The sequence below is a fragment of the Nyctereutes procyonoides genome, unplaced genomic scaffold, assembly GCF_905146905.1.
Source record: "Nyctereutes procyonoides isolate TBG_1078 unplaced genomic scaffold, NYPRO_anot_genome, whole genome shotgun sequence".
Classification (NCBI taxonomy): Eukaryota; Metazoa; Chordata; class Mammalia; order Carnivora; family Canidae; genus Nyctereutes; species Nyctereutes procyonoides.
The window spans coordinates 12,656,593-12,669,095 of record NW_026575025.1 but is presented as its reverse complement, the minus strand read 5'-3'; the positions used below and the strand labels follow the sequence as shown (position 1 = coordinate 12,669,095).

The window sequence follows — 12,503 nt, the reverse complement described above, 5'->3', positions numbered from 1 at the left end:
TTTTAAATTCTGAAAATTATCTATAAAAACAATGAATTTGTACCAATAAACTTGCACTTTCTCAATTAGTGTGATGCTACATGTATTTTCATGAGTATATACTGACCATTTGTACTTCTTCCTATGGGACTTCATTTTCATGTAAAAGAGTAAGATTTTAACCCCATAAATGTGTTTTAAAGTTCAATGATGAATAAGGGAAGCAAACAGTACATAATTATGAGACTAATAGCTCCTTATACATAATTTGTTCCCTATTATAAATACAATAGTAAAATCAGCACACTGAATATTTACGGATAAGCTGTTTATGGGGATCCCTGGGTGGCTCAGCAGTTTGGTGCCCGCCTTTGGCCCAGGGCATAATCCTGGAAACCTGGATTGAGTCCCATGTCAGGCTCCCTGCATGGCCGGCTTCTCCCTCTCCCTGTGTCTCTGCCTCTCTTTCCCTCTCTCTGTGTATCTGATGAATAAATAAATTTTAAAAATTAAAAAAAAAAAGCTGAAAGCTGTTCATACTTTTTTTTTTTTAATGATTTTATTTATTTATTCATGAAAGACAGAGGGGCAGAGACATAGGCAGAGGAAGAAGCAGGCTCCATCTAGGAAGCCTGATGTGGGACTTGATCCTGGGACTCCGGGATCACACCCTGAGCCAAAGGCAGATGGCTCAACCGCTGAGCCACCCAGGCATCCCAATTTTATTTAATTTTATTTATGAGAGCAGCCTCGGTGGCACAGCGGTTTAGCGCCGCCTGCAGCCCCGGGTGTGATCCTGGAGACCTGGGATCGAGTCCCACGTCGGGCTCTCTGCATGGTGCCTGCTTCTCCCTCTGCCTGTGTCTCTGCCTCTCTCTCTAGCTGTGTCCCTATGAATAAATAAATAAAATCTTTTAATACTTTCTTTTTTTTTTAATTTTTATTTATTTATGATAGTCACAGAGAGAGAGAGAGAGAGAGGCGCAGAGACATAGGCAGAGGGAGAAGCAGGCTCCATGCACCGGGAGCCCGATGTGGGACTCGATCCTGGGTCTCCAGGATCGCGCCCTGGGCCAAAGGCAGGCGCCAAACCGCTGCGCCACCCAGGGATCCCAAATAAAATCTTTTTAAAAAAATAAAATAAACAGTTTCTGATAATGAGCAAAAATTTAAATAATAATAATAATAATTTTATTTATGAGACACTTTATTCATGAGACATGGAGAGAGGGGCAGAGGCGTAGGAAGAGGGAGGAGAAGCAGGCTCTATGCAAGGAACCCGATGTGAGACTCAATCCCAGGACCCCAGGATCACGTCCTGAGCTGAACACAGATGCTCAACCACTGATCCACTCAGGTGTCCCCATAATTTTTAAATACATACAGGACTGAACAGTATCTTCTCAAAATGCATGTCCTCCTGGAATCTCAGGACATGACCTTACTTGGAAATTACAGATATAACTAGTTGAGATCATACTGGATTACGGGGTAATCTAAATCTAAACAATGGTGTACTTAGGAGAGAACACACAGAGACACACAGAAAGAAGGCAGCCATGTAATGAAAGAGACCAGAGTGACACACGCAGCTCCAAGCCAAAGGATGCCAAGGCCTGCCAGCAAACCTCAGAAGCTACAAGAGAAGCAGGGGACAGATTCTCTTCAGAGAAGAGAATCTCCTTCCTCCAGAAGCAATCAATGCTGACACCATGATTTCACAATTCTGGTCTCCTGAATTTTTAAGCAGTAAATTTCTGGTGTCCTAAACTGCCCAGTGTATGGTGGTTTGTAACAGCAGTCCTAGGAAACAGATACAATATGCACACCCAACAGTGATACACAATTTCAGAAGTTGGGGTTAGAAAACAAGTTCTTCCTATTTCCTGGAATGACATAATAAAAGTGAAATTTGGGGATCCCTGGGTGGCGCAGCGGTTTGGCGCCTGCCTTTGGCCCAGGGCGCGATCCTGGAGACCCGGGATCGAATCCCACGTCGGGCTCCCGGTGCATGGAGCCTGCTTCTCCCTCTGCCTGTGTCTCTGCCTCTCTCTCTCTGTGTGTGACTATCATAAAATAAAAATAAAAAAAAATTAAAAAAAAATAAAATAAAATAAAATAAAAGTGAAATTTCTTTAAGATTTATTTATTTATTTATTCATGAGAGACACACAGAGAGAGAGAGGCAAACAAACAAAACAGATGTGAATCTCTGCCCCCGCACTCATTAGCAGAGTGCTTTGAGCAGTTCCTAAACTTTCCTAAGCCAGTTTCTTCATTTGTCAGAGAAAGGAAAGGATGGTACCAGCTTATGGAAGCACTGAGAATATGACGTAGGAAAGTAAACCAGCACAGCATTGGTGCTCCTGTGGTCTGAATGTTTGCATCCCCACTAAATGTGTATGTGGAAACCCTAACCCCTAAAGGCTATGGTATTAGCAGGTAGGACCTCTAAGAGGTGATTAGGCCATGAGGCTAGCGCCCTTGTAAATGGCACTAGCAGGCTTATAAAAGAGACCCAGTTCCCTAGCCCTTCCACCACACGAGGATACCACCAGAAGTCTAATAGCAGAAAAACACCTGACCATGCTGGCACTCTGACCTTGGACTTCTAGCCTCCAGAAGCATAAGAACTAGATTTCTGTTGTTTATAAGCCACCCAGAATATGGCACTGTTACAGAAGCCCCAACATATGGACAGCGGGGAGTATAGCAGAGCCTCCAGAAATGGGAGCTATTTTTATTGCTACTTTGCGGGAACCTGAACAGCTCAGATAAGTTTATAAAGCAAAGTGCTAGTTTAGGGCACCTGGGTGGCTCAGTGGTTGAAGATCTGCGTCCCAGGGTCCTGGGATCAAGTCCCACATCAGGCTCTCTGCAGAAGCCTGCTTCTCCCTCTACCTAGGTCTCTGTGTCTCGAATGAATGAATGAATGAATGAATGAATGAATGAATGAATAAATAAATAAATAAGTAAATAAATAATAATAATAATAAAAACAAAACAAAGTGCTAGTTTCACAAGTGTAAACTGAGGGCTAAGTATTAAATGACTTAAGGTCTTAATGAATAAGGACTGAAAATAAGATAACGGAATCCAAGAGTCCTGATGTTCACACATGACTCAGTAACAGGCTCTGTGCTAATTAACCACAAAGAAAATGAAAACACATAGCCATGCTGTGCATCACCTTACCTTCCTTTGGGAAGTTAACTGTACTTGATAAATATCAGCTGACCAATGTTTAGTGCTCCTTCATTTAGCGCTTTTATCTCTTGTACACCAACAATCACAACATGCCTCTTACAAAGCTCATTTCAGATGGAAAAATTAAGGTAAACTCTAATGGTCTCACAGTAAGGCAGAAGCAGAAACTGAAGTGGACTCTAAATACCATTCTCTCTAAGAGAACATGCTATTCTTCTCAAGCATTAGCTGAATTTATAACTGACAATTTTTGGTCACTATTTAATTCCAAAGATGGAATCACAGGTCTAAAATAACATCATTTGTAACATACCTTTCAATTTCCCATCAAAGTCAGGGCTTGTGGCCACCTGGAGTCCTGGATGTGGTAGGAGAAAGCAGGTGACATTGGAGAAACATGAGTGAATGTGATTTCGGACATTCTGAATTTCTTCATGTTGATGTTCTTTTACCTGCCAAAGATGACCAACAATTTACAAAGGACCATTTGTTTTTCTTCACTAGGAACCACTAGTATAGGACAAAGGAAAGATTTCCCAACTCTGATGAATTATAGCCACCTGTTTTGTCCAATGAGAAAACTCAAAACCCTAGAAGCAATAATTGCATCCATTTGATTAACCGTGGTTTGGCTTCTATAGCTATCAAAGAACAGGACTATAGAGTTTTTTAAAAAAGAGTATAGGGGATCTATAAAAAAAAAAGAGTATAGAGTGGCTCAGCTGTTTACCACCTGCCTTTGGCCCAGGGCATGAGCCTGGAGTCCCTCGTCAGGCTCCCTGCATGGAGCCTGCTTCTCCCTCTGCCTGTGTCTCTGACTCTCTCTTTCTGTCTCTCTCACGAATAAATAAATAAAATCTTAAAAAAAAAAAAAAAGAGTATTGCACAATATTTCAGAAGAACAAGGGAAGGTTTGTGGGCATGAAGGAGATCTTTTTAGTTAGTAGTGATCGACAAAGGACTCCTGTCCTTAATTTTGGAGAACAGGTTAAGCCTGTTTATATCTACCCCAAAACTAGTGAGAATTTTGAAGAACAACAACAGAACTAAAGTTCTGAATACACCAGTCTAAAGACACACATAGAACCTGGTGCAAAATGTGAAACGAAACCACAAGCAAAGTTTGGGCCAGTCAGGAGTCCTTCAAAAGTCCTTTGAAGCCAGAGTCCTTCCTTGCAATTCCTGTGCACTACATACCCAGGCTCTGCGCTCCTACATGAATACTAGCAGTGTGGTAATATGCCTAAATATTTAACACACTTAATATAATTTTCCATGATCTGCTTTAAATACTATGGCTAAAGGCAAATTAGAAAGTTATCACTACTTTCCTTGTAGGTAATTCCTCAGAAGGTTATATTTCTACTAACCTGTAGACGCTTATCCAAAAAGGACATTCCTCCCTGTAGTCCATAGTTGTATTCATAAGGGAAACTCCAGTCTCGAACCAGAAACATTAGAGTCTATTTAGGAAAAGAGAAGAACATATTATAAAGCTGCATAAATGCATTTTCAAAATAACAGCTGAGGGATCCCTGGGTGGCTCAGCGATTTGGCTCCTGCCTTTGGCCCAGGGCGTGATCCTGGAGTCCCAGGATTGAGTTCCACATCAGGCTCCCTGCATGGAGCCTGCTTCTCCCTCTGCCTGTGTCTCTGCCTCTCTCTCTCTCTCTTCCCCCCTGTGTCTCCCATGAATAAATAAATAAAATCCTAAAAAAAAAAAAAAAAAAAAAAAAAAAAAGCTGAAATATTTCTTTAGTGCCAGCTTCTTCAAAGGAGGCAAAAAATTGTGAAGGATTTATTTCTTCTGTAAAGGTTTCTTCTTAGAAACCTTATAAACACTAGAAGCACATGTATAAGTCAAATGTGAGATGAATATATCCTATTGGCTATTTTTGTTCCCATGGGTTGATAAGAGCAGAAGGAAGAGATTGAGGAGATGTTAAATTCAAGGCTCTGCTCTGAAGGCAAGTATAAAAAATGTGGTAAAGGACAAGAAAATAACAGGGTACCAGCTAATCATAAAATCAGGTCTACTTTTAATGTTAGAAAGGAAAACTAAATTAAATAGTAATACTTAAAACTCCTTTAATGTTATTGAGATTACTATGCATTCTCATCCTTGTGAAACAATTAGCTAAAGCAGGGGCCAGAAAACTCTTTTGTAAAGGACCTAAGTAAGTATTTTAGACTGTGGTAACAAGCAGCAGCTATGGACAAATGAATGTAGCTGTGTTCCAATAACATTTTATCTAAATTTAAATGTTAGTGTCCACAGCTAATTCACACATGGCATGAAATAGTATCACTCTTCTGATTTCAACCACTTAAAAATATAAAAACCATTCTCAACTCACAGGTCATATAAAAACAGGCTGCTAGCCTATCTGGCCTGTGGGCTGCAGTCTGCTGACCTCTGAACTAAAAAAAGACATAAGAGTTGCCTGGGTGGCTCAGCTGGTTAAGGATCCAACTCTTGGGAGCGATTTTGTGCCCGTTTCGGAGACTGCGGGGGTGTTGTCACCATGTTCCTGTCCGCGGTCACCTTTGCCAAGAGCAAGTCAAAAACCATTCTGGTGAAAATGCTGAGCCAAGCTGGAACAGGTTACTCCTTCAACACTAAGAGAAGCCGACTACGGGAGAAACTCACTCTCTTACATTATGACCCAATTGTGAAAACAAAAGTCCTCTTTGTGGAACAGAAGAAAATACGCTCCCTCTAAACAATGGATTGAAAATGAATTTGATTTATAAATGAGAAAACTAAGGGCGGGATACTGATTCAGAAATTCTGCAGTGTGTAATAAAAGAAGAGGAAATAGCACGGAATCACTGCCTCCTGTGATTTGAAGGCCATTGTGAAGAAAAATAATGTACTGAAAGTTCTTCATATTAGGACATATATCATTGCATCACATTTATTTATCTTTCTGGATATTTTTATAGCCCTTAATAAAAAATATTAAAATATAAAAAAAAGGGTCCAACTCTTGGTTTGACTCAGGTCATGATCTCAGGGTTGTGAGATCAAGGCTTATGTGGGGCTCCCCACTCAGCAAGGAGTCTGCTTGAGATTCTCTCTCTCCCTTTCTGCCCTTCCCCAACTTGCATGCATCCTCTCTCTAAAATAAATACTCTCAGGATCCCTGGGTGGCTCAGCGGTTTAGCGCCTGCCTTTGGCCCAGGGCATGATCCTGGAGTCCCGGGATCAAGACCCTCATCAGGCTCCCTGCATGGAGCCTGCTTCTCCCTCTGCCTGTGTCTCTCATGAATAAATAAATAAATAAATCTTTAAAAAAATACGCTCCTTAAAAAATAAAAAACAACAACAAAAATAAAACAAAAGACATGAATTACATTCATAGTTAGCATTCTACCTGGAAGGGTTTTTGGAAAATTTCATCCATTGCCAGACGACCATATTCTGTGAAGAGCTTTAAAAAAGAAGAGTTAATGGTTTGTTAGTTAAAATTATTTAAAGTATGTCTACGGCTACTGTTTAGCTAAGAATTCATTCAATAGACTCAATGCTATTTATGAGACCAAAGTTCTATAGTTTCAAAAGCTTGGAGAGCCAAGAGCCTTAAAATAATCTGTTATTCCTCTGCCTCATAACCCAGATCCCAATTCATTAGCAAACCCAGAATCCAACCACTCACAGCTTCCATGTGGCTTGGAAAATTACAACAGCTTCCTAACTGGTCCTCCTGCCTTGGCCTTTGCTGTCCCCCAGACTACTCTCGGTACAGCAGCCACGATGGCTCTGCTATGAGGTCAGTTAGATCACATCATGCCTCTGCTTAAAACCTTCCAACCTCATAGTAGAAAAGCCAATCCCTTGCGGTAAGATCCGGCCAGTGGCCCTCCTGGCTCTTCCTCAAATATGCTGCACACACTGCTGCCTTAGAGCCCTTGTTCTAACTCCTCCTTCTGCCTGTAAGTTTCTCCCCCCAAATAACTGCACAATCCACTCCCTCATTTTTTATGGCCTTTACTCAAATGGCTTCCCAAAGAAGCCTTCCCGACTGCCTACCTCAAAAGATTACAAGTTTCCCCACAATTCTTCTTACCCTGTAACTTTAAAATATTTCTCCTTAACCCATCTCACTATCTAACATGCTATACCTTTACTTATCTTGATAATTCACTACCAGAATTTACTCTCCAGGAGGGCATGAAGGTTTGTACTACTCTATCTCTGGCAGCAAGAGGAGTACTAGACCAAGAGTGCCACGCAAATGACAAAATGAACAAATTCTCTAAGGTCAGTATTTCTATGTACATTCACCTCTATGTCCTCATGAAGCCTCTCACTAAAAATATAGCAAAATGAAGTTTAAAAGTTAAAAGTTATGAACACAGGACAAAGAGGATGAGAAATGATATGGCAACAAAGAGGAGTTGTCAACACTCTGGAAGGAAAACCGACAAGTGAAAAACTATCTCAGGTTTTGGCTTTCTCTGCCTTATCTGTGACAAGCAGGGACCAAAAAAGAAACAAGTGGATTCTCTCAGCAGTCCCCAAAAGGCTCAGAAATTAGAAGCTCTGGTCACCATGAAGGAGAGGGTAAGGGAGTGCGGCTAACAACTAAAGAAATGGTTCCAAGTCTTTGGAGAGAACACCTACACTCCCAGATCCTGCTCCCTCCCTGCACTCCAAATCCTCTATCTGTCCCCACAGAAGATGAAAAGTGTACTATCTGGAGGAAATGAATCAGAAACAATTAAGACCTTTATATAAAACTCAGCCGACAGGAAGAAGGTAAGTCCCCTACCTTACTGGAAATGGGTACTTAGGTCAAAGTCGACATACTGAACAGTGAGACTCCTTAGCCTCTCATCCTATGGGAGCCACAGCAAGCTTCTACCCATCCAGGCAGGAGTTTAAAGAATTCTTCTTTGGGGAAACTGACAGCCCAAGAATAGGCTGCAAATACAGACATTCAGGGGTTGCAACAAAATACCCAAATAGTCTTGTCCAGTCACCTCACTGTGACCCAAACCAGTACACAAGGCCCACCCTCTCTTCAAAGGTTCCAGTCAGATTTTTTTTTAAGATTTTATTTATTTATTCATGAGAGACACACACACACAGAGAGAGGCAGAGACACAGGCAGGAGGAGAAGAAGCAGGCTCCATATGGGGAGATGCAGAACTCGATCCCAGGACTCGGGGATCACGCCCTGAGCCAAAGGCAGACGCTCAACTGCTGAGCCATCCAGGCGTTCCCCCCAGATTTTTAACAGCTCATTCTTAAATACATATGGCCAAGGACACCAGACTTTTGAGAAAAGCTATTAGCAGAAGAGACAAAAACTTATGTCCTTCAATTCTAAAACATCATCTTATATTATTCCTTTTCTAATTTCTTTCCCTCCATTTTCTATACCTTTTACTAAAACACCCCCCTCATTATTAACAGGTGCAACCTCTCCTGAACTGATGCTTAACTTCTCCTTGTTTGCTATGCCCTCCCATTCTCCTGCTCCTCTCTTCCCTTTTTGCTCTTCATTCTCCTGCCCCACCCTGCTCTTTTGTCTCTGCTTCACTCTCTCTTTCTGGTTTGTCTTCTGCTCTGTCCTTTCATTCAGCCCGCCAGGGAGATTTTCTCCAATTTAGTATCCAGCTCTTTCTCTACTGAAGTTCCCAATTTTACTGACATAGTGTTCATTTCCGAGCTTTTGTTTTCTGAATGTTGCTTTTTAACAGTATCCTGTTTTTTCTTGGTTGCAACAGCTGCAACATCTCTTTCTGAGGAGATGCCTTTATAAAGAATGAAGAAAAAGCCCACGTTAAGGTACATTACCATGAAAATTCATGCCAAGAATAAGAAGATCTTAAAAGCTTCAGAGAGAAAAAAGTCACATACAAAGGATCAGGAATCAGATGGTGTGGGACTTCAGCAGCAACACTGGATGCTGGAAAGCAATGAAACAATGCCCTCAATTCTGAAAGAAAGTTATTTCTATCCTGTAATTCTAGAGTAAAATTCAAATATCCTCGGACTTATAAGAACTCAAAAAAGGTATTTCCCACACATCCATTCTATCCTTTCTCAGAAAGCCAGTGGAGAATGTTTAGAATTAAGGAGACTAAATAAAAAAGAGAAAGAGGATAAACAAAAGAGCTTTCTATTCTCCCAGAAATAAACCTATACCTATATGATCATTGACTTTTATGACAAATAAGCCAGCAATATACAATGAGGAAAGGACAGTCTCATCAATAAATGGTACTGGGAAAACAGGACAGCTACATGCAAAGAAAGAAACTGGAACACTTTCTTACACCACGCACAAAAATTAATTCAAATTGGATCAAAGACTTGAACCCAAAACCTGAAACCCTAACAATTTTAGAAGAAAACATAGGTGGGGGATCCCTGGGTGGCGCAGCGGTTTGGCGCCTGCCTTTGGCCCAGGGCGCGATCCTGGAGACCTGGGATCGAATCCCACGTCAAGGCTCCCGGTGCATGGAGCCTGCTTCTCCCTCTGCCTGTGTCTCTGCCTGCCTCTCTCTCTCTCTCTCTCTCTCTCTCTCTCTATGACTATTGTAAATTAAAAAAAAAAAAAGAAAAAGAAAACATAGGTGGTAAGCACCTTGACATCAGGTCTCAATGATTTCTTGGACTTGGCAACAAAAGCAAAGGCAGCAAAAGCCAAACTAAACAAGTGGAACAACATCACATTAAAAAGCTGCACAGCAAAAACAAAAACAAAACAAACACTAACAATGAAAAAGCAACCTATCAGTGAGAGAAAATATTTGAAAATCATTTATCAGATAAGGGGTTAATAGCCACACTATATAAAGAATTCATACAACTCAACAGCCAAAAATAAAAAACAATTAACAACCCATAATCCAATTAAAGAATGGCCAGAGGATCTAAACAGACATTTTCCCAAGAAAGATATACTGATGGCCAATGGGTACATGAAAAGATGCTCGCCATCAATAATCACCAGGAAAATTAAAATAAAAACCATAATGACATGTTACCTCATACCTATCAAAATGAATATTTATCAAAAGGAAAAGAAATAATAAGTGTCAGCAAGAATGTGGCAAAAAGGCAACACTTATCTACTGTTGGCAGGAATTTAACTGGTACAACTATTATGAAAAAACAGTATGGAGGGTCCTCAAAAAATTAAAATGAAAACCACCATGATCCAGCAATTCCACTCCTGGGTAATTACTTGAAGGAAATGAAAACTCAAAAAGACAAAACTCAAAAAGACATACGCACCCCCATGGTCAATGCACCCTATTCACAAATGCCATGATATGGAAGTAACCTAAACGTTCATCAATGGATGAATGGAAACAAAAAATGTGGTGCCTATATTCAGTGGAATATTATATGCCATAAAAAAGAAAGCAATCTTGCCATCTCCAATAATATGGATGGGCCTTGAGGACATCATACTAAGTTTTAACTAAAGTAGAGAAAGGTAAACACCATATGATCTCACTCATATACAGAATCTGAAAAACAAAAACTTTAAACACTTAAAAACAAGCATAGGGATAGAGAGGTGGAGTGGGGATAGGGGAAAAAAATGAAAGAGGTTAAAAGTACAAACTTCCAGGGGCATCTGACTAGCTCAGTAAGAAGAGCATGCAACTCCTGATCTCAGAGTTTTGAGTTCCAGCCCTATGTTGGATATAGACATCACTTAAAAATAAAATCTTTAAAAAGAAAAAAGGACAAACTTCCAGCTATAAAATATATGTCATGGGGATATAACATACAACATGGTGACTATAGTTAATAATACTTCAAAGTATTACTTCTAATACTTAAAAATACTGCAAAGAGATAGTAAATGTTTTCAACACAAAGGAAAAATAGTAAAATTTTTAATAAAAAAAGAAATAAATTGCCAGTGGGACTGCCGTGCACCAGGACTAGAGGAGGCAGTCCAGAGGACAGAAGGAAAACCAAGTGCCCAGGAGTGATGCCTTCCCCAAGGAGAAAGAAAGAACCTGAAGTATGAAGACCACACTGAGAGGTTTTAGGAGTCTATCCCATGAGATACATTAGTGACAAGCACACAGAACAGTAAACTAAAAAAAAAAAAACATGATACAGGTAATTCATTACAAGAAGTGCAACCATAATTCACAAGCAACCTCAGTGAAAGAGAAGTATAAATATCCTCATATAATAAGGCAACTGTGAAAGTTTTTATAGCCAAAAATTGTGCTGTAACTATTGGAAGGACAGGGTAAGGAAGCTGTGGGTGAGAATGGGAGCGCAGTAAAGATGCTAAGCCCTAATTTTACAAAGAAGTCATTGCTATTTCAATTGTAAAAACCCAGAACGACCAAAAGTATGTTCTTGAAAACTTTAGAAGCAAAGAGCAGAAGACACAACTCAAAGTGACTACCTCTGAAGAAAAGAAATAGGAGATCCAAAGAATGTTCTTTTTTTAATTTTTAATTTTTAATTTTTTTATAAACACCGTAACACTACTGACTTTTAATCTGTGTCTATATACATTACTTTGTTAAAACAATAAAATGATGCTTAAGAAAAAAGAAAGTACTTAATACACATAAAATACCATATAGAAACAAAACCGAAACACACATACAAAACTACAAAACCCAGGATCTCTCCTCTCTGTAATCCTGAAATCCAAAAAGCTCTAAAAACCCAAGGTAGGTGGCAAATCACATGAAGGAAAACATGCCTTGAGCGGATGTGAGGCTTTTAATAAGCTTTATTTATCCCATCTCATGCATCAGTCATAGCTTCCACTGCAGAAACAGTAACATGTTTCATTAGGAAGTATTACCTGACTGCCCATTCCTGTCCCTGACCTCTTGATTATATGCACCGTATTTTCTATCTGAAATCCAAAAACTTTCAAATTCCAAAACACACGTATGTCTTAAAGGATTTGCCTAAGACCTGTTGTCACGTTTTATACTTCCTACAGGGATATATATGTGTTTACAAAGAAAAAGAACTTGAAGGATATATTCAAACCTGGTATGATATGTGGTGACCTCTGGGGACGGGGAAGGGAGATTTCAGCCTTATCCAAAGTGCCCAATTTTTGGCAAGAACAGCATCATTTCTAATTTCATAAAGGATACGCTGTTAAAATACAGAGACTACTAGAGTCACCGATATCATATTCCTAATTTATAGAGCTAAATTCAGCCTCTATGAAGAAGGCATAGACTGAAGAGAGGATCTCCACCAGGAAACATACTGGAATCAGGGTCTGCACCAAGGTCATCATGTTAAGATGAGGTCATCAGGGTGAGCCCTAAGCCAACAGGACTGGTTTCCTTGTAAG

General features: G+C 40.0%; 2 protein-coding genes across 2 annotated transcripts in view; one reads left to right on the top strand and one right to left on the bottom strand.

Annotated features, from left to right (window-relative positions):
• Positions 1 to 12,503, bottom strand: part of ATL3 (atlastin GTPase 3) — a 58,761-nt gene that overhangs the window by 15,848 nt on the left and 30,410 nt on the right. Inside the window, exons 6-8 of the mRNA XM_055312533.1 lie at positions 6,564 to 6,620; positions 4,557 to 4,649; positions 3,500 to 3,638 (exon numbers count right to left, since the gene is read on the bottom strand). Coding sequence (XP_055168508.1) covers positions 3,500 to 3,638; positions 4,557 to 4,649; positions 6,564 to 6,620 — 289 coding nt within the window. The remainder of the gene's footprint in view (positions 1 to 3,499; positions 3,639 to 4,556; positions 4,650 to 6,563; positions 6,621 to 12,503) is intronic.
• On the top strand, positions 5,679 to 6,165 carry LOC129501412 (39S ribosomal protein L33, mitochondrial). Its single transcript, XM_055312544.1, has one exon. The coding sequence runs from the start codon at positions 5,712 to 5,714 to the stop codon at positions 5,907 to 5,909; it is 198 nt and encodes a 65-aa protein (XP_055168519.1). The 5' UTR covers positions 5,679 to 5,711; the 3' UTR covers positions 5,910 to 6,165.

Coding starts and splice junctions, on each gene's coding strand:
- LOC129501412 (XM_055312544.1), top strand. CDS start 5,712: ATGTTCCTGTCCGCGGTCACCTTTGCCAAGAGCAAGTCAAAAACCATT.